We start from the raw sequence: 22,632 nt of genomic DNA, 5'->3' as shown, positions 1-22,632 counted from the left end.
CACAAACTTTCACTCTCCCCATATGCTGCTGCTACTCTGTTTATTATATATCCTGATTGCCTATTCTCTTTTACCCATACCTACCTGTACATACTGTATTACCTCAATACCTCAACTACCTCGTACCACTGCACATTGACTTGGTACCGGTAATCCTTGTATATAGCCTCATTATTATTATTTTATTGTGTTACTATTTCCTTATATATTTAGCAAATGGTTTTTTACTTTTAACTCTGCATTGTTGGGAATGGACTCGTAGGTAAGCTTTCGGCGCATGTGACCAATAAAATTGTATTTTGTTTTATTTTACTTAATATGTTTTGCAAATGTTTATTACCATGCTGCCAAATGCTCCTCTCCTCCGTTTTATCAACAAAACAAAAACAAATGCTGATTCTAGCTCTAAAGAAACGTCGGTAATTGGTTAATAAACAGTCAACAGATAAACCTTGCATACTCACCAGAGTGACTTTCCTCTCGATGTGTCCGTAGTTGAAGTTTCCATTCTGGATGGACTGGTATGCCTTGTGGAGTTTCCAGGCTATGCCAGAATAGGAGAAGAGGATGACGAGGCAGGGGATGAAGGTACAAAAGATAGACAGAGACATGATGAAGGTAGAGTGGTTCAGGGAGTCTTGGTAGCTTGCCCAGTCAACGGAGCAGGCCACTCCGAAGGGCTCCGGTCCGTAGCCTCCCCAGCCCAGGAGAGGGAACACAGCCCACAGCCCAGAGTACAGCCAGATCAAACTGATCACCATGGTGATGGTCCGACGCTGGAACTTGTTGCCTGGTGGAGAGGTAGAGTATAAGCCCTAACCCTTACTCCGAGCCTAATCCTAGACAAAACCTAATTTTAACCCTAGCCAGATAACATTGATCACCATCATGACGGTGTCATGTTGGAACTTACTACCTGTACTAGAGGTAGAGAGGAGTGTACAGGTGAGGAAAGCTATAGCCCTGTAATGATAGGCTCCCTTTAAAGGAAAGATTCACCCATTTTGAATGCTATATTGTTTTTGTTAAACTCAGAGCGATGTTCTATCAATTCCCTGGGTCATTTCATGTTTGCATGTATATCGGATGTATTGCCATTCAAGCATGCAGAAAATTTACCGGTATGATGTAGCATTACGATAAAGCCACTCTCACTACACTCTCTACACTAAGGTCTATCATACATGTCAGATTTTAATATTGGCCGATGTCATAACGTGGGAGGTTGTCTTCTCTCGAATGAGCCATTGATCATATTTTTTCGATATTCCTACCTGGAGAAATGTGTAATTTAATAGAGGGTCTACCACATTTCTCCTATTTGTCTGCCTCAATCCAGGGTGCATTGCATGGTGCCGTTGCGAATGTCAGACTCCAGTGCAAAACACATCGATCTGCAGGTTGAACATGGTGAGATTGTAGACTCCTTAATTGACAGAGCAGTGTGTTTGATTTTACAACTAACTAGCTACTTCACAAAGCTGATATTGACTTTGGTATTACTGTATGTAGGTACATTTGCTAGCTAGCTAGCTAGCCAACCAGCCAATAGAGAGAATATTACACTGGGTTTTGAAGTCGACTTGAGCTGCAACAGATTTACACAATGATTTCCTAATCTTGCTACCAATCTTATTATAACAACAAAATGAAAACTTTGTTAACAAAAAAAATATTGTTCTTACATATTATTGTTATTTAATACTGTACACTACAGGAATTTGTAGTTTTGGGTGGATTTTTCCTTTAAGATTGTGGTTCGAGCTTCTTTGGGCCAGGTGTCCAGGGGTTAGCAGATAACCTCTTGCTATTCCCTCACTTCATTAGAGTAAAGCTCCATATGGATACATACTTACACTGTACTAAACATCCTGAGAATAGATTAACTGATCCACTGGTCATCATTGATTCACAAAAAATATATACTCTTTGGATCAAATACCCCCCCTCCTCTCAAAAAATACATTTGTTGAAACCAAATACAACAAATGTAGTCAATTTCAATTAAAATATGTTCGTTAGTAATCAAATATAACAGCTGGCATTGAATCATACAGTATATTATATGATTAAATGCCAACAGTTATATTTGATTATTATTCTTTCAACACTAAACTTACTTTTCCAGTTTGGTTAAACCTAATGAATAGCATAAATACAAAATAATACACTGAATATACAAAACATTTTTTCATGTTAGTTGATTTTTCACTTTGGAATTATTCTATCCAAATGTATTTATTTGGGTTACAAGCAGTTAAATACATTTTCTGTTAATCAAGATATTAAGTTGGTTCCATAAAATGAAATATTGACTCCAAACATTTACTTTACATAAGAGTTTCAAATTAACTGGTTACAATATTGTAACCAAATGGTGACGATCTCATCAATGGAGCTTTCCAGGCTCTGTAGCATTACAGTACTCATGCTGATACAGTGCATTTGTAAAGTATTCAGACCCCTTTTTGTTACGTTACAGCCTTATTCTAAAATTGATTAAATTGTTTTTTTTCCCCCGTCATTAATCTACAAACAATACCCCATAATGACAAAGAAAAATCAGTTTTTTTAAATGTTTGCAAATGTATTAAAAATAAAACCTGTGTTATTTCAGTTTATCCCATCTTCACAGAAGAACTTTAGAGTTCTGTCAGAGTGACCATCGGGTTCTTGGTCATCTCCCTGACCAAGGCCCTTCTCCCCAATTGCTCAGTTTGGCCGGGTGGCCAGCTCTATGAAGTGTCTTGGTGGTTCCAAACTTCTTCCAGTCTCATATCAAAGGGTCTGAATACTTATGTAAATAAGGTATTTCTGTTTTTATTTTTAATACATTTGCAAAAATAAAAAAATAAAAACTCTTATAACTTTGTCATTATGGGGTATTTTAGAGAGATTGAGGAGGATTAATCCATTTTAGAATAAGGCTGTACCATAAGAAAATGTGGAAAAGGGGAAGGGGTCTGAATACTTTCCGAATGCACTGTATAATTAAAAATTCCGTGCTGGTGTCACGAAACTCTAACAAGCAGGAGGGGTGAAGTCAGGCACAGGAGACCAAGGTACGTGAAAACACGTTTAACCTGTCTGGGCTAGGGGGCAGTATTTTCACAGCCGGATGAAAAACGGACCCAATTTAAAAAGGTTACTACTCTAGCACAGAAACTAGAATATGCATATTATTTGTAGATTTGGATAGAAAACACTCTGAAGTTTCTAAAACAGTTTGAATGGTGTCTGTGAGTATAACAGAACTCATATGGCAGGCAAAAACCTGAGAAAAATTCAAGCAGGAAGTGGAAAGTCTGAGAATTGTAGTTCTTCTTTTGATTCTCTATCGACTCCATGATAACGGTGCGGGATTCTGTCACGGAACTCTAACAAGCAGGAGGGGTGATGTCAGGTGCAGGAGACCAAGGTACGTGAAAACACGTTTAATAGACACCAGTCCAAAAAATGCCAAAATGCAAGTACAATACATCCAGTAATAGGCAAGAGCCCTCAAACTGAGTCGGGACACAGCCCAGGAAACGCGTATGCCAAAATCTACAAACGGCAGAGAAAAACCCAATCCCCAACCTTACAAACGTAGGCACAAATAATTCCGCACAATCCCTGACCTAAACAGACAGACTAAATACCCCCACTAAGGAACTAAATCAAAACAGGTGCTAACATAAAACAGACATCACCAAATGAAAATGAAAGGGAGATCAGTGGCAGCTAGTAGGCCGGCGACGACGACCGCCGCCCGAACGGGGAGAGGCGCCACCTTCTGTAGACGTTGTGACAAACAAAACACAACCTGGAATGATAGTGAATATCACGGGTGGCAAAAAATAACAAACTGAAATCCAAGCCCCCAATAGGCCACTCCTCCAACTCTTCTGTTAGGCTGCAGTCACTAAATTGCAAACACCACCATGCAATGCAAATGTGCATGAGGTGTTGAAAGGAATTTAGAAGCGTTCGTTCAATAAAAAATAAAAAATCATGTTGATCTGACAAATTCATTATTTGACTTCAAGCAAAGCGTAATTTTGGATCATGCCAATCAGAAAAAGGACTTCAGATGAACAACAGTGCCATCCCATTTTTTACAATGTTCATCAGAAGCACTGATGAATTGCTTTTGACAAGATGCCATTGGCTAGCTCGGCTGCCATCCGGCCCACCATGGCTGCTTTTGGAAACAACCCCCTACCACAGAATTAGAATCAGAAACCTATTTCTGAGCCAACAATTTGAAACTGTAATCAGCACATTAGCTAGTGAGACAGATGTGATGGTGAACAGAATTAATAAATGAATGAATAATGTGATGGCTGATCTAGCTAATGATGAAAAAAATGTGCCTGCAAAGATCTCACGTTAAGTAGCCTAATTGGCAGAGCAACTGTTCGGCTGGTTTTAGACAGTCAGCCCAATTCTGATATTTTTTTCACTAATTGGTCTTTGTGTATGTATACAGGCATGAAACAGTTACGTGCACATAAACTCTTGTGTTTGAATGTACTGCATCATATCCATTGGTAGCTGCTGTCATTCAACTCGTTTTTATATGGTGAATGCACACGTCTGAGTAGCTTTATGTGGGTGTGCACACAGTGCACGTGTGTGTACACATGCATGTGAATATGTTGTATATAGTATGCCTTTTCAATATTTCATGTGTTCTGGCAAAGATCAGCCAGATCGGATGCATCTACCCATTGATACACAACTGACGACCTTCTGGCATGCTGCCATGATTTAATCACAACCTCACCTCATCTGCTGGTTAAAAGCTGGGTTTTACAATAGAAGTAGAATCACTTATTGTAATTCTATGGGTGTTCATCCCTCCTGCTGTGTGTGTAGATGGTGACGATATGAAACCGGTATAAAACAGTCCAGAACATTAAGAAGTAAACTTATTTGCAGTTTTTTTTTCTCCATGTACAGTATTATATCTGCAACAGGGGATTATCATTCATAAACCGTTCATGTCACGCAAATACATACTGTATGCACAAACGTTTGAAATGAATAGCCTTATTCCTCGGTGTGCGGGACACAAACTGGGAATGAGAACCAGAACTGGGAATGTCAAACATTTTCTGGTGATTCTCTATGCGTCACAACAGCCTTGACAGCCATATACTACAGTAGCCGATAGGGATTAACATGTGTAACCGGGATCCCAGGACTGTCCAGGGAATACTTTTAACTTTTTCCCAACATTTTTTACAACACCTGGGAAGTAAAAAAAAAAAAAATCCTCCAATGTAGCACTAATGCATTTTCACAAAATACACAACATGCACAGCAGCAGATTAGCAGAAAATTAAATAGCACATTATCCGAACAGGTTGTCACATGTACTTCTCACAAAATCACCATAAATTCAAAGCACACGCTTAATTGACACTGACCAACTGCACATACGACCCAAATGCAGTTAATAAAGCCTACAGGAAACCCCTACAGTATACTGTAGCCTATAAAATTAAGTTTGCCTTTTTGAGCTGTCAAGGAGACTCTTCAGCCAGTCACAAATTTGATAGGCCTATGCACAATTCACTACATAGGCATCTCTGTCACAGACATAAAAGCTGTGTTAACAGAGTCATGAGGGAAAAATCTTCTCCTGTCCTAGAACCAATTTTCCTAACCAGTCCCAATCCCATTGAAACCCAAAAACCTGACTGCTGTATCGCATAAAAACTCCTAATTGTATTCTGTAATCTATAGATTTCAATGCATTATCAAAGCCAGGGGTGCAACTTTCACTGGAGATGGGGGGGACATGACCCCCCCCACATTCTGAAGTTGCATTTTTGCCCCCCCCTCCAAGTTATCATTGCACTGCGATTTAAATTCACTGTGTGCTTTAGGACCATGTGGACGCCTCAGAGCAGTTGGGTAGGCTGTTTTACGGTTTCAGCCGGCTGGATTTAGGACCAGACAGACACCACAGAGCACGCAGACAGGCTGTGTAAAGGCAAAGCTTCTGAAAGGCTGGCGTATAGGACCAGCACAGGAAAGATGAACAGAGGTAGCTTCTGTCTGTGTTGCACTTTTTCTCCGAGTTGTAAAAGCAAGCAGAGCAGAAACTTGCTACTCTTTATTTGACTGATCTAGCTGGCAAGGTAACTGCTGTTTTACAGAAAAATAAATGTTTTTCCCAGTGCTGAGCTAGTAGTGTAACTGATATGTTACGTTAGCTAATGTTTCATTCCCCCTCGACTGAAGTGAATTAACTATTAGCAGCTAGTTAGATAGCTAGTAGCTACCACAGCCAGTTCAGCTCTAGCTAGCCTCTAACTCTCTTTCAGGTAGCAATATCTAACAGCTGTTGTATGGAAATGTTTGGTAGCCATTGTTTTGTCCCATTTCAACAGAAGTACATTTGATGATGTACCATTGTACTATTAGCTAGCAGAGCTAGCAAACAATTGTCTAATGTTAGCTTGTTAGTTAGCAAACTCATTAACTTTAGAATACCGGTCAATCACACTAGACCTGAATCAAATGATGAAACCAGCGGCCAAATGATTGAAGACCGATATTCTGATGTTTTTTTCAGCGAAATGTGAGTTTTATTAGTCAGTATAGCAATGGAATGTTAATGATCTGCCAGCTTCCCTAGCTATTTCCCTACTTTTCACACTGACACGGTATAAACAGCTCCACAGGCTTCACTGTCATGGTGCAAAGTCAGTACTCAACACTATGTTCATCATGTCTTAGCAGGATCAGATGGTGACAGGGGTCCCTGCAGGGTCAGACAGACAGGGAAGACCAGTCTACAGAGCTCAGGTGAATTTTGCAGTATATTATAACAATCAGTGAATGGATATAAAGTTCCATCTTGAGTTGATGGGTAGGCTACAATCTGGTATCTGGGAATAATGGTAACGTCAATTGTCGAACCATTGATTCTATTCATGGTTAATATCATGTTTACCAATGTCATTATTTGTCATGCCTCATCTGAGCAGGATCAGATGTTGACAGGGGTCTCACCAGGTCAGGCAGCCAGGGAAGACCAGTCTGTGACGGAGCTGAGGTGAATTTTCTCTGCGCAGCGAACACTGGACAAGCAAGAAGCTTAAAAGATTGAACCTATTTTAAGGCAGTCTGACAAACCTCTAAAGTTGATTTCCTGTCACGTATACTCCATCTCTGGTGCTCGAGGTCATCAGGCTGCTCATTATTACACACACCTGTCACCATCTTTACACGCATCAGCACCTCATCAGACTCACCTGGACTCAATCACCTGCCTGATTACCTTCCCTACATATGTCACTCCCTTTTGTTCTTTCCCTAGGCATTATTGTTTCTGTTCCAGTGTTCATGTCTGTACGCTACCCGTGTTTCTTGTTTTGGTCTATGCTCATTTATTTATTAAATACACTCCCTAAACTTGCTTCCCGACTCCCAGCGTACATGTTACATTTCCAAACTGTATCAAGTGTTGAGAGGCTTTCCTGATGACACAAAACATGTGAGGAAGATCTGTGAGACACTATTGATGATGAATGGATACAGAAATGTTAGAATGCCCAGTCATGTTCATATAATATCAGACATAAATTACTGCCATTTAAGACCATCCATAGAATGTACTATATGCCAGTGAAACTGAATATCATGCACACAGAAATGTAATTATTCTGATGGAGATGTAAAACACAAAAGGGGACATGCAGTGCATTCAGAAAGTATTTAGACCCCTTGGCTTTTTGTTACTTTACAACCGTATTCTAAAATGGATTAAATACAAATTCTCATCAATCTACACACTATACCCCATAATGGCAAAACGAAAACAGAAATACTTTATTTACATACTGTCAAGTTGTGTATGGTTCACACTGCAGCTCTTTGCCCAAACTTGAAAAAGGCCTCTTTAAGTACTGAAGGACGCAAGGGACAACTCAATTTTCTTCTGACTTTTATTTATTTAGTCAGTTCGTTTTTTAGGTTTGTTTTTTAGGTTGATAACCTTTAAAGGCAAAACACAAAAATAAATATACATTACTTCAAGTAAGGTCATTTCATATTAAATATATAATCTCACTGTAGTCATATTATCTAAATTAGACAATTGGTCTCAATTCTCAACACAAATAAACACCTAACTGGCACAACTTTTAAACAAGGTCCATGTGTCTCCAGAATCCTAAATGAGCTGAATGTGTATGAATCAGTCTCCAATTCCATGAAGGACTTCCAGTGAAATGCTTTTTCACCAAACATTTCACCACCTGCTATCACAAAGGTGCACCAGTATATATGTTCCCCAGGGAAACACAAGCTAATGATGGCTTCCACAATGCATACACTCCTTCGCCCCCTGCTGGTGTTTTATCTTTGAAATCAGTTGAAAATGTGAATGCCTTGAATATGAATACCTGTCTTTTGACGCAACACATACATTTCCAAAACATAAATCTTAAATGGAAGAGGTTTGGAACCACCAAGACTCTTCCTAGAGCTAGCAGCCCAGCCAAACTGAGCAATTGGGGGAGAAGGGCCTTGGTCAGGGAGGTGACCAAGAACCCAATGGTCACTCTGCCAGAGTTCCTCTGTGGAGATGGGAGAACATTCCAGGAGGACAACCATCTCTACAGAACTTCACCAATCAGGCCTTTATGGTAGAGTGGCCACAAAGAAGCCAATCCTCAGTAAAATGCACATACAGCCTGCTTGGAGTTTGCCAAAAGCCACCCAAAGGACTCAGACCATGAGAAACAAGTTTCTCTGGTCTGATGAAACCAACATTGAACTCTTTGGCCTGAATCCAAGCTTCACGTCTGGAGGAAACCTTGCATCATCTCTACGGTGAAGCGTGGTGGCAGCATCATGTGGTGGGGATGTTTTTCAGCGGCAGGGACTGGGAGACTAGTCAGGTTTGAGGGAAAGATGAACGAAGCAAAGTACAGAGAGATCCTTGATTAAAACCTGCTCCAGAGCGCCTAGGTCCTCAGACTAGGGCAGAAGTTCACCTGCCAACAGGACAATGACAATAAGCACTGCCAAGACAATGCAGGAGTGACTTTGGGACAAGTCTCTGAATGTCCTTGAGTGGCCCAGTCCGGACTTGAACCTGATCGAACATCTCTGGAGAGACCTGAAAATAGCTGTGCAACGACACTCACCATCCAAGCTGACAGAGCTTTACAGGATCTGATGAGAAGAATGGGGGAAACTTCCCAAATACAGGTGTGCAAATCTTGTAGTGTCATATCCAAAAACGCGTGTGGTGGAAATTCTAACCAAAAGTAGAGAGATTGTAGATTTATTCAAACAGCAACTTTATTATAAGATTTGCAAAAATGTAGGAATTCAACAATCACTCAAAATGGTTCAGAGTTGAAAGTCCAACAAACAACATCCTCTTATATATGTAACAGTTAGCAGATGTGCAGAAACAGGGCTGGGGAACAGAGTTGTAAAAAGTAATTTAGCTCATCTGTGCGGATCAAGATAGCTGATATCGCCACCGTTCTCAGTTCCTCCCTGCAATTCCCACATCGCTAAATTCCTCCAGTAAACACTGGAGGTCACATACTGCAGTCGCACCCAAACGGCTCATAAATCTGTAAGCTCAGATTTATGATTTTGTCACACAAGAGAAGTTTGTATCAGTAAAAAAATTCTAGCATATACCAATGGACAATTATTTAAGTAAAAAACAGCATAGTATGTCTAATTAAACAGCATAGTATGTAATTAATTAACTAATTTCCTCCACAGACTTGAGGCTGTAATTGCTGCCAAAGGTGCTTCAACAAAGTACTGAGTAAAAGGTCTGAAGACTTGAAATGTTTTAGAAATTTGCTAAAATGTTGAAAAACCTGTTGTTGCTTTGTCATTATTGATTATTGTGTGTAGATTGATGAGGGAGAAAAACGATTTAATCCATTTTAGAATAAGGCTGTAACGTAACAAAATGTGGAAAAGTCAAGGGATCTGAATACTTTCAGAATGCACTGTATTTGCATATGTTATGGTCTTGTGAAGGCTGGATGAATTCTGTCAAAGAGTATGTTATTTTATTTCATCACGTCTACAGATTCTCAGATTCTCCCATCTCCCTGTTTTTGTAATGCCTGCTCCCGCTCCCCCTCTCTGGCGCTCGAGGGCGCCAGGTGGCCCATCATTATGCACACCTGTCACCATCATTACACGCATCTGAGCAATATTGGACTCACCTGGACTCCATTACTTTGTTGATTTCCCATCTATATCTTTCTGCTCCTCAGTTTGTTCCCGTGTCAGCATTATTGTTGTTATGTTTTTCATGTCCAGACGCTGTCCTGTCTTGTTTCATGTTTGTTTATTAAATGTTCACTCCCTGTACTTCCTTATCGTCTCCAAGCGTCTGTCCTTACAGTTTTTGTTTGTATGGAAACGTTGATACTGGACTTATCAGAATAAACTGTGTAACCTAGCATTTATACTGGCTAAGAAATGCATTGCCATTAATTGGAAGGCTGGTTACCCTCTCACAATGGATGGAAGAAATGTCAAGTTATGTATCACCTGATTTGATTTATTACAAGATTAAGGGTATACTCAACTTTCATAAAGTCTGGATGCCTTACATAGAATACAGCACGACAAAAGGAGTCTGTATTGAAACATGAAAATGTCAAGGGAGATACCTATTTAGGCAATCCCTAGCTGCTGGGCTGCTCAGTCCTGGCCCTGGGGGTCTGCCATCCTGTGAGTTGTCACTCTGGCCTTGGCCTAACACACCCAAAACCAATAATGAATGTTTCAGTAAGATCTTAAAGCTAAGTGGGGTGTGTTGGGTTGGGTTGGGGTGTTGCAGGGCCGTGGACGATGTGACGCAGCTATATTGTGTGCAAGTAAAAAGAGCTCTACAGTACTATTAGGCCTATGATATGAATTACAGTTGAAGTCGGAAGTTTACATACACTTATGTTGGAGTCATTAAAACTAGTTTTTCAACCACTCCATGAATTTAACCTGTTGGGGATACCCCTTCCCGTTCGGATCCCGATTACGGGATTGCTAGACAAGATACAACGCGCAAAATTCAAAACAGAATAAATCAAATAATTTAAATTTCTCAAACAATCAACTATCTTACACCCTTTGAAAGATAAACATCTCCTTAACCTGTTATGGCTAGGGGGCAGTATTTTCACGGCTGGATAAAAAACGTACCCGATTTAATCTGGTTACTACTCCTGCCCAGTAACTAGAATATGCATATAATTATTGACTTTGGATAGAAAACACTCCAAAGTTTCTAAAACTGTTTGAATGGTGTCTGTGAGTATAACAGAACTCAAATGGCAGGTCAAAACCTGAGAGATTCCTTTACAGGAAGTGGCCTGTCTGACCATTTCTTGAACTTCTTTGCCATCTCTATCTTTTACAAAGGATCTCTGCTCTAACGTGACACTTCCTACGTCGTCCATGGGCGCTCAGAGCCCGGGAAAAACCTGAATGTCGTCATCCCAGCCCCAGGCTGAAACACATTTTCGCCTTTGTCAAGTGGCCGATCAAGGGACTGTGGGCTTAGGCGCGTGCCCTGGCCGCCCCCGTCTTTGTGATTTTTCCTCTGTTTGCCGAAAAGGAGATTCCCGGTCGGAATATTATCGCTTTTTTACGAGATAAATTGCATAAAAATTGATTTTAAACAGCGGTTGACATGCTTCGAAGTACGGTAATGGAATATTTAGAAATTTTTTGTCACGAATTGCGCCATGCGCACGACCCTGATTTACCATTTCGGATAGTGTCTGGGATGCATGAACAAAACGCCGCTATTTGGATATAACGATGGATTATTTTGGACCAAACCAACATTTGTTATTGAAGTAGCAGTCCTGGGAGTGCATTCTGACGAAGACAACAAAAGGTAATCAAACTTTTATAATAGTAAATCTGATTTTGGTGAAGGCTAAACTTGCCGGGTGTCTAAATAGATAGCCCGTGATGGCTGGGCTATGTACTTAGAATATTGCAAAATGTGCTTTCACCAAAAAGCTATTTTAAAATCGGATATATCGAGTGCATAGAGGAGTTCTGTATCTATAATTCTTAAAATAATTGTTATGCTTTTTGTGAACGTTTATCATGAGTAATTTAGCAAATTGTTAGCAAATTCCCCGGAAGTTTGCGGGGGGTATGCTAGTTCTGAACGTCACATGCTAATGTAAAAAGCTGTTTTTTGATATAAATATGAACTTGATTGAACAAAACATGCATGTATTGTATAACATAATGTCCTAGGTGTGTCATCTGATAAAGATCAAAGGTTAGTGCTGCATTTAGCTGTCTTCTGGGTTTTTGTGACATTATATGCTAGCTTGAAAAATGGGTGTCTGATTATTTCTGGCTTGGTACTCTGCTGACATAATCTAATGTTTTGCTTTCACTGTAAAGCCTTTTTGAAATCGGACAGTGTGGTTAGATAAAGGAGAGTCTTGTCTTTAAAATGCTGTGAAATAGTCATATGTTTGAAAAATTGAAGTTTTTGTATTTTTGAGGAATTTGTAATTCGCGCCACGCCTATCATTGGATATTGGAGCAGGTGTTCCGCTAGCAGAACGTCTAGATGTAAGAGGTTAATCTAACCACATTGTCCGATTTCAAAAAGGCTTTACGGCGAAAGCATAAAGTTAGATTATGTTAAGTTAGGACAGTACATTGAAAATAGCTGTGTGTAATGTTTTGTCAATGCAAAGACAGGCGTCACTAAAAGCAGAAAACCAGCTAAAATGATGGACTAACCTTTGACAATCTTCATCAGATGACACTCCTAGGACATTATGTTAGACAATACATGCATTTTTTGTTCTATCAAGTTCATATTTATATCCTAAAAACAGCATTTTACAGTGGCGGTGAAATTCAGAAAATATTTTCCCTCAAATGCTGCTGGTGAACCAGCGCTACAATTTACAAAATTACTATTCGAAAACATTGGTAAATTATAATATTGTCATTCAAAGAATTATAGATTAACATCTCGTGAATGCAACCACATTGCCAGATTTCAAAATAACTTTACTGGGAAATCACACTTTGCAATAAACGAGGTGCTATGCTAAGAAAAATAGGCTAGGCGATACATGTTAGCGCCATCTTGGAACCATCTAAAATCAAATATACTATTGTAAATATTCACTTACATTTGATTATCTTCATCAGAAGGCACTTCCAGGATTCCCAGGTCCACAACAAATGTAGTTTTGTTCGAAAAAGTTAATAATTTATGTCCCAATAGCTCCTTCTTGTTAGCTCGTTCTGTAGACTACTCAAAATGTACGAAGCCCGCGGGACTTGTCGCCACGAAAGAGCAAAAAAAAAATATTTACGTTCGTTCAAACATGTCAAACGTTGTATAGCATAAGTCTTTAGGGCCTTTTTCAATCAGAACTTCAATAATATTCAAGGCGGACGATTGCATTGTCTTACAAAACGTTTCGGAAAGAAAGGGTCCCCACACACATGCGCGTCATAGTAGACATGGCCATCCGCCTATGACCAACTTTCCAGGCCTCTCGTTCGGTCAGTTTTTACAGGAGAACACTCAAACCACTTTGTAAAGACTGTTGACATCTAGTGGAAGCCTTAGGAAGTGCTAAATGAATCCTAACTCACAGTGTGTTTCATAGGCAAAGTGTTGAAGGTGATTCCACAAATCAGATTTCCACTTCCTGCATGGAATCTTCTCAGGTTTTGGCCTGCCATATGAGTTCTGTTATACTCACAGACACCATTCAAACAGTTTTAGAAACTTTAGAGTGGTTTCCATCCAAATCTACTAATTATATGCATATTCTAGTTACTGGGCAGGAGTATTAACCAGACTAAATCGGGTATGTTTTTTATCCGGCCGCGCAAATACTGCCCACTATCCCCAACAGGTTTTAACAAACTATAGTTTTGGGAAGTCGGTTAGGACATCTAGTATTTTTTCCAACAATTGTTTACAGACAGATTATTTCACTTATAATTCACTGTATCACAATTCCAGTGGGTCAGAAGTTTACATACACTAAGTTGACTGTGCCTTTAAACAGCTTGGAAAATTCCAGAAAACAATGTCATGGCTTTAGAAGCTTCTGATAGGCTAATTGACATTATTTGATTCAATTGAAGGTGTACCTGTGGATGTATTTCAAGGCCTAGCTTCAAACTCAGTGCCTCTTTGCTTGACATCATGGGAAAATATAAAGAAATCAACCAAGACCATAGAAAAAAATTGTAAACCTCCACAAGTCTGGTTCTTCCTTGGGAGCAATTTCCAAATGCCTGAAGGTACCATGTTCATCTGTACAAACAATAGTACCCAAGTATAAATACCATGGGACCACGCAGCCGACATACTGCTCAGGAAGGAGACGCCTTCTGTCTCCTAGAGATGAACATACCTTGGTGCAAAAAGTGCAAATCAATCCCAGAACAACAGCAAAGGACCTTGTGAAGATGTTGGAGGAAACAGGTACAAAAGTATTTATATCCACAGTAAAACGAGACCTATATCGACATAACCTGAAAGGCCGCTCAGCAAGGAAGAAGCCAGTGCTCCAAAACCACCATAAAAAAGCCAGACTTGGGTTTTCAACTGCACATGGGGACAAAGATCGTACTTTTTGGAGAAATGTCCTCTGGTCTGATGAAACAAAAATAGAACCGTTTGGCCTTAATGACCATCGTTATGTTTGGAGGAAAAAGGGGGAGGCCTGCAAGCCGAACAACACCATCCCAACCGTGAAGCACGGGGGTGGCAGCATCATGTTGTTGGGGTGCTTTGCTGCAGGAGGGACTGGTGCACTTCACAAAATAGATGGCATCATGAGGTTGGAAAATTATGTGGATATATTGAAGCAACATCTCTACACATCAGTCAGGAAGTTAAAGCTTGGTCGCAAATGGGTCTTCCAAAGGGACAATAACCCCAAGCATACTCCAAAGTTGTGGCAAAATGGCTTAAGGACAACAAAGTCAAGGTATTGGAGTGGCCATCACAAATTCCTGATCTCAATCCTATAGAAAATTTGTGGGCAGAACTGAAAAAGCGTGTGCGAGCAAAGAGGCTTACAAACCTGACTCAGTTACACCAGATCTGTCAGGAGGAATGGGCCGAAATGCACCCAATTTATTGTGGGAAGCTTGTGAAAGGCTACCTGAGACGTTTGACCCAAGTTAAACAATTTAAAGGCAATGGTACCAAATACTAAACTTCTGACCCACTGGGCATGTGATGAAATTAATAAAAGCTGAAATAAATCATTCTCTCTACTATTATTCTGACATTTCACATTCTCAAAATAAAGTGGTGATCCTAACTGACCTAAGACAGGGAATTTTTACTAGGATTAAATATCAGGAATTGTGAAAAACTGAGTTTAAATGTATTTGTCTAAGGTTTATGTAAACTTCCGACTTCAAATGTATGTGTCAGTGCAATAGAATTCTACTTCGATGTGTTCTGCCTACAACAAAATCTCTTGCATGGCTCATTTTGCATACTAAGTCGTGCATAGTTAATTATGTTTCGGTATTTTGCATTGAAAATGGCTAATATTGCGTTGATTCGATCACAATTCCCACAGTAATTGGAAATGTTGATAGTATTAATTAAGGGGGAAGGGGGAAATTCTAGAAAGTTGAGCGAAGTTCAATCTCGTGCTTCTCTGCATAGGCTGATAATTCTTCTGCAAGGCAGTCCCGAGGGAACATTGATTAAGGGGTATAAAAAAAGTATATATATGGGCCTCCCAAGTGCTAGAGGCGTCACTACAGACCCAGGTTCGATCCCAGGCTATATCACAACTGTGTTCAGGAGTCCCATAGGGTGGTGTACAATTGGCCCAGCGTCGTCCAGGTTAGGGAAGGTTTTGGCGGGGGGCTTTACTTGGCTCATCACGCTCTAGTGACTCCTTGTGGTGTGCCAGGCACCTGCAGTCTGACCTCAGTTATACAGTGTTTCCTCTGACACATTGGTGTGGCTGGCTTCCGTGTTAAGCGGGCGGGTGTTAAGAAGCGTGGTTTGGCGGGTCATGTTTCGGAGGACGCATGACTCGACCTTCGCCTCCCGAGCCTGTTGGGAAGTTGCAGCAATGAGACAAGATCGAAATTGGAGAGAAAAAGGGGGTAAAAATCCCCCCCAAAATAATAAATCAAATATTAGATATAAAATAATTAGGGGCTTAGAGCCTCTGTCTTTAAGGACAGAAGTGTCTACTGAGTTTAGTCATGTTTGAATTAAACCTACACAGAAAACTCAGGGGTTAGTCAATCATTATACCACGTTATCAATTAAAAACATGCTTACAAAACCCTCAGGGGATGTGTGTGTGTGTCTCAGGGGTGTCTAAAAATGAACTACACAGAAACATTATCTCTGGGATGTAATGACTCATCAGAGAATGCTGTGAGAATGCTGTTAATTGACTACAGCTCAGTGTATAACATCATTGTCCACTACAACCTCGTCACCAAGCTTAGGACCCTGGGACTGAGCACCTGGATCCTGGACTTCCTGATGGGTGACATCAGGTGGTGAGGGCAGTGGCGTCATTAGGCCTGGGCTTCCCGGGCTTCAGCCCTTTATGTTTTTGATCCATTCCCGAACCTTTGATGGTAAAAAATATAAAAATAAATATATATACTTTTTTTTTTTACATTTCAGTCTGAGATGAGTTTCCATAACCACACATCACTTGCTCTATGCAGTATAAATAACAAAAATGACTGACAAATTTTATGACAAAAATAAATAATACAATATACTGCGCTAGGCAGTAGCAGGCACTGCAAGAAGCCCCTGGAGTGACGCAGTGCTTGCTGTGATTGGTTGAGATTTCACAATGCAGTATACTGCTCATGTCCCTTGACCTCTCCCTCACCCCTACAGCACCGGTTAGATGTCAATGTCATCACTCAGCAAAATGCCTGTCACTCAGTCAGAGTCTGGATATTCAGAACTTGCAAAAAAAAGAAGTAAGCAGGTTGAGGCAGCAGTGAATGAGGTGGGGAGGGCAGAACAGACAGAGAGTCAAAGCGCAGCAGCAGTAGAGTTAGCCACAGGTTTGTGCAGGATTGGTGGTAGCTACTGCTTAGCTAGCTGAGACCAAAGAGATGAGAGAATATTTTTCTGACTGAAACATATATCTTCTGACAGTGACACAGGGCTCCCCTGTGGACTGAAGCGTAACTTTACTACAACGTTATATTTAATCCTGTTTAAAATGAGCAACTTTTAGGTGGTAGAACAGCCTGGTCTCATAGACTAGAACATAGTAAATATCAATCTGGGACACTAAAATTAGTATCATATGTTAAGTTTTCTATGGTTACATAAGATAGATGGTTATTTGAGGGCAAAAACGAAAGTAGGGTAGTTTGTCGGGGTGGATGGGCATATAATGTAAATGGTTGCCCGGGTGGCTCAGTTGGTAGAGCATGGTGTTTGCAACACCAGGGTTGTGGGTTTGATTCCCACGGTGGGGCCAGTACGGAGAATTTTTTTTTATGAAATGTATGCATTCACTACGGTAAGTCGCTCTGGATAAGAGCGTCTACTAAATGACTAAAATGTAATTTTTTTTAAATGTTGCGGGTTCGAATCTCTCACGGACAATTTTAGCTAATTAGCAACTTTTCAAATAATTACTACATTTTAGCTACTTAGCAACTACTTAGCATGTTAGCTAACACTTCCCCTAACCTTAACACTTTCAGCTAACCCTTCCTCTAACCCTAACCCTTTAACCTAACTCCTAAACTTAGGCTCGGGGTTAGGGCTATCTAAAGTTAGCCAGCTAGCTAACGTTAGCCACCTAGCCATCAAGCTAGAATTCGTAACGCATCATACGTTTTGCAAATTCATAACATATTGTACATTTTGCTAATTCGTAACATATAATCTGAATTTTTATTCGTAAAATATCATATGAAATGGGTGATGGACATCCACAAATTAATATATACCATACGAAATGTAACATATACTGAATGGGGTGTCTTGGATTTACATACAGAATCATTTGAAATGCTCTGATACCAGGTTGGGTAGAACTAACAAAATTAAATGTCTTATAACCTATTCCATTCTACGGGTAAACATGCCTGGCTCATGTCTGTTACTTCCATATAGGCTATGTAACTATTTGTAAAAAAAAACCTGCCCATTATTAAATTGGTGAAATAATAATTTGAGCTTTTTATTCACTTATGTACTTACTTTTTCTATTGTTGTTTTTGTCAATACAACCAAAACCAAAGACCTGATCATTGACTTCAGAAGACACCAACCTACAGTAACAACCCAGCGCTGGAGATTAACGGACAGATAATTGAGAGAGGGGAGGACTACAAATACCTAGGAACCATCATCAACAACAAGCTCTCCTCTAAAAGAATCACTGAACACATTCACTCAAAATGTCAACAAAGCCTGTAGTTTCATGTACACCAATCAATCTTCCAAGCATTTTATATATGCTTTATAGAACCCATCTTAACCTTTAATATCATGGGGTGTTTTGGTGCTCTAGGGAACACAAGTCAGAACCCAATGAACAGGGTAATAAGAATCAGTGGGAAGGTCATCGGTGCAAGCCAGGAACCCCTCAATGACATTTACAAAAAAATGAGTGAGGAAGAAGAGGGAACAGATAGCATTTGACATAACACACACACTGAATGGCCAGTACAACCCCCTATCCTCCGGGCACAGGTATAGAACTCTCCCATTCAAATCTAAGAAAGTAGCTTCTAGTTTTGTGCCAACATCCATCACATTCCTTAACTCTAAGTTTTTATTTGTATATACCCTGGGATTACATAGAATGCTTCTAATCATTTGTACTGTAGCCTCCAAGTTTTTGTGTTCTATATTGTTATGTGTTTTGTATGTACCACTCGTCACCACACATTCATTTCCTTCCCAGAAAAAAATAGAGTTATTTGAAATGATTGTTGAGAGGTTAACCTGCAAGTAAGCATTTCATTGCACTGCGCACTCCATATACAGTGCCTTCAGAAGGAATTCAGACCCCTTGACTTTTTCCACATTTTGTAAACATTTTTAAAATGTAAAATCAATATTAAAATTGATTCAATTGTTGTTTTCCCTTATAAATCTACACACAATAACTCATGATGAAGAAAAAACGGGTTTTTAGATATATTTGCTCATTTATTCAACAACAAAAAAACTAAAATATGACTTTTACATAAATATTCAGACCCTTTCTTCAATACTTTGTTGAAGCACTTTTGGCAGCAATGATTCTTCTTGGGTATGACGCTACAAGCTTGGCACACCTGTATTTGGACAGTTTCTCCCATTCTTCTCTGCAGAGCTTCTCAAGCTCTGCCAGGTTAGATGGGAGTGTCGCTGCACAGCTATTTTCAGGTCTCTTCAGAGATGTTTGATTGGGTTCAAGTCCAGGCTCTGGCTGGGCCACTCAAGGACATTCAGAGACTTGTCCCGAAGCCACACCTGCATTGTCTTGGCTGTGTGCTTAGGGTTGTTGTCCTGTTGGAAGGTGAACCTTCACACCAGTCTGATGTCCTGAGTGCTCTGGAGCAGGTTTTCATCAAGGATCTCTCTGTACTTTGCTCCGTTCATCTTTGCCTAGATCCTGATTAGTCTCCCAGTCCCTGAAAAACATACACACAGCATGATGCTGCCACCACCATGCTTCACCATAGAGATGGTGCCAGGTTTCCTCCAGACGTGACGCTTGGCATTCAGGCTAAAGAGTTCAATTTTGGTTTCATCAGACCAGAGAATCTTGATTCTCATGGTCTGAGAGTCTTTAGGTGCCTTTTGGCAAACTCCAAGTGGGCTGTCATGTGCCTTTCACTGAGGAATGGCTTCCGTCTGGCCACTCTACCATAAAGGCCTGATTGGTGGAGTGCTGCAGAGATGGTTGTCCTTCTGGGAGGTTCTCCCATCCCCCCAGATGAACTCTAGAGCTCTGTCTGAGTGACCATCAGGTTCTTGATCACCTCTCTGACCAATGCCCTTTCCCCCGATTGCTCAGTTAGGCCAGACAGACAGCTCTAGGAAGAGTCTTGGTGGTTCCAAACATCTTCCATTTAAGAATGATGGAGGCCACTGTGTTCTTGGGTACGTTCAATGCTGCAGAAGTTTTTTGGTACCCTTCCCCAGATCTGTTCCTCGACACAATCCTGTCTCTACGGACAATTCCTTCGACCTCATACACTGTCAACTGTGGGACCTTACATAGACAGGTGTGTGTCTTTCCAAATCATGTCCAATCAATAGGATTTACCACAGCTGGACTCCAATCAAGTTGTACAAACATCTTAAGGATGATCAATGGAAACAGGATGCACCTGAGCTCAGTTCCGAGTCTCATAACAAAGGGGCTGAATACTTATGTAAATAAGATATTTGTTTATTATACATTTGCAAATGTACAGCTTGTTGCGTTGTTGCCATAGACAAATAATCCATAGAAGGGTGTTGTAATCTCTAACCCTGGAAATTTGACTGTTAAACTCATGGGTACACTAGTAATGGATGCCAGTCCTGACTTGAATGGGAACTGCCATCTATGAATTATATTTCTATGGTTGGTTGCAGCAGTCAGTTTGCCTTTCGCAGATTTCAAAATGCAGTACGTACAGTTCGGATAGCAAATTCCTACTGCTGAAAGAGAAGACTAATCTGTCTGTAGAACTAATTTGGTACGTTTTTTTTTTTTACTGTTTTCACTTTGTCATTATGAGGTATTGCGTTTCATAACAAAATGTGGAAAAAGGGGTCTGAATACCTTCCGAAGGCACTGTATATCATGTGTATATGACAAATTAAAAAACTTGAACTTTAACATAGAAGGTAAGGGGGAGGCCAGCCAGGAAGAGGGGGGGAAATATGGCTTTGTGGTTAAAGTGTAGGTGAACAAAACATTGAAAATACATAGGCCCTTAAATTATGTCCTCAAATGTTATATAATCTAGAAATCTCACATTAGCCTCTAGAACTGACGAAATGAATCAGAGGTCTTGTAACTTATTCCATTCTACAGGTAATTGTTTTTGGCTCATGTCTCTTTATATTGATATAGCTTAGGGGGCTATGTTGCTTCTAATCTGTAATGTTTGGAGTTGTGTTTCCACTGTTGTTAAAGACTCTTGAATTGTTCTTCAAAGTTAAGTTGCCCTGGTCATGTCAGTATAAAGCAACTTTAAAGAGTAACTGCCCCTAAAAACCAACGTCACATTTACAAAACAGCCTACGTGGCATCAATATGAGTCAGAAACTATCCGGAATCACAGTAAAATCCAGATGCAGACACATCAAATTGACAATGGTTTAATATTCCAACAGGGGCAGGCAATAGACAGGTCGAGGCAGGCAGGGGTCAGTAAACCAGAGGTGGGGCAACGATACCAGACGGCAGGCAGGCTCAGGGTCAGGGTAGGCAGAGGTCCACAATCCAGAAGTGGGGCAAAGGTACAGGTCAGCAGGCAGGCTCAGGCAGAGTGGTCAGGCAGGTGGGCTCAGAGTCAGGACAGGCAAGGGTCAAAACCAGGAGGATGAGAAAAAGAGAGACTGGAAAAAGCAGGTGCTGAGAACAAAAATGCTAGTTGACTTGACAAACAAGATGTGCTGGCAACAGACAAACAGAGAAAACAGGTATAAATACACAGGGGATAATGGGGAAGATGGGCGACACCTGGAGGGGGGTGGAGACAATCACAAGGACAGGTGAAACAGATCAGGGTGTGACAGAAACATTTATTCTACATGCCCACAGTTGGCAGCACAAAAGTAATCAATTCAGAGTGCAACTGCATGCGACCCGATCGTAATACATGTGGTAAATTTGGGTTGAGTTTGGATATCTCTATGGGGCTAGTTAGGCACCATTGGTAAAGTACACAATGGACATGGGACAATATGTAAATTATACATATGCAGATGTTGAAAGCATTTAACGAGAAAACAAAAAGGAGTGCAACATGAAAACATTGTCTCGGCCCCTAACTAGCCCCGGAGATAGGCTATCCAAAGTCAAAGCCAGGTCGCACACCAGCCGGCTGAAGCTAATTGGCACACACGAGTAGGATATGAAGGAGAGAGTCACAACAGACAAAACACAGAGACTGCAACAGAAGAATAGTTGAAGGAGAGAGACAGACAAGACACAGAGACTGCAACAGAAGAATAGTTGAAGGAGAGAGACAGACAAGACACAGAGACTGCAACAGAAGAATAGTTGAAGGAGAGAGACAGACAAAACACAGAGACAGCAACAGAAGAATAGTTGAAGGAGAGAGACAGACAAGACACAGAGACTGCAACAGAAGAAAAGGTGATGGAGAGAGACAGACAAAACACAGAGACAGCAACAGAAGAAAAGGTGATGGAGAGAGACAGACAAAACACAGAGACTGCAACAGAAGAATAGTTGAAGGAGAGAGACAGACAAGACACAGAGCCTGCAACAGAAGAATAGTTGAAGGAGAGAGACAGACAAGACACAGAGACAGCAACAGAAGAATAGTTGAAGGAGAGAGACAGACAAGACACAGAGACTGCAACAGAAGAATAGTTGAAGGAGAGAGACAGACAAGACACAGAGACTGCAACAGAAGAATAGTTGAAGG

The 22,632-nt window shown here is 40.5% G+C and overlaps 1 protein-coding gene across 1 annotated transcript in view; it reads right to left on the bottom strand.

Moving 5' to 3' along the window:
* The window catches only part of opn8a (opsin 8, group member a), a 49,416-nt gene that overhangs the window by 8,150 nt on the left and 18,634 nt on the right, over nt 1-22,632 (bottom strand). Inside the window, exon 3 of the mRNA XM_014205725.3 lies at nt 465-790. Coding sequence (XP_014061200.1) covers nt 465-790 — 326 coding nt within the window. The remainder of the gene's footprint in view (nt 1-464; nt 791-22,632) is intronic.

Source organism: Salmo salar, chromosome 06 (genome assembly GCF_965601325.2).
Source record: "Salmo salar chromosome 06, fSalSal1, whole genome shotgun sequence".
Taxonomy (NCBI): Eukaryota; Metazoa; Chordata; class Actinopteri; order Salmoniformes; family Salmonidae; genus Salmo; species Salmo salar.
The sequence above is the reverse complement of the archived record's forward strand: the minus strand, read 5'-3'. Positions and strand labels throughout refer to the sequence as shown.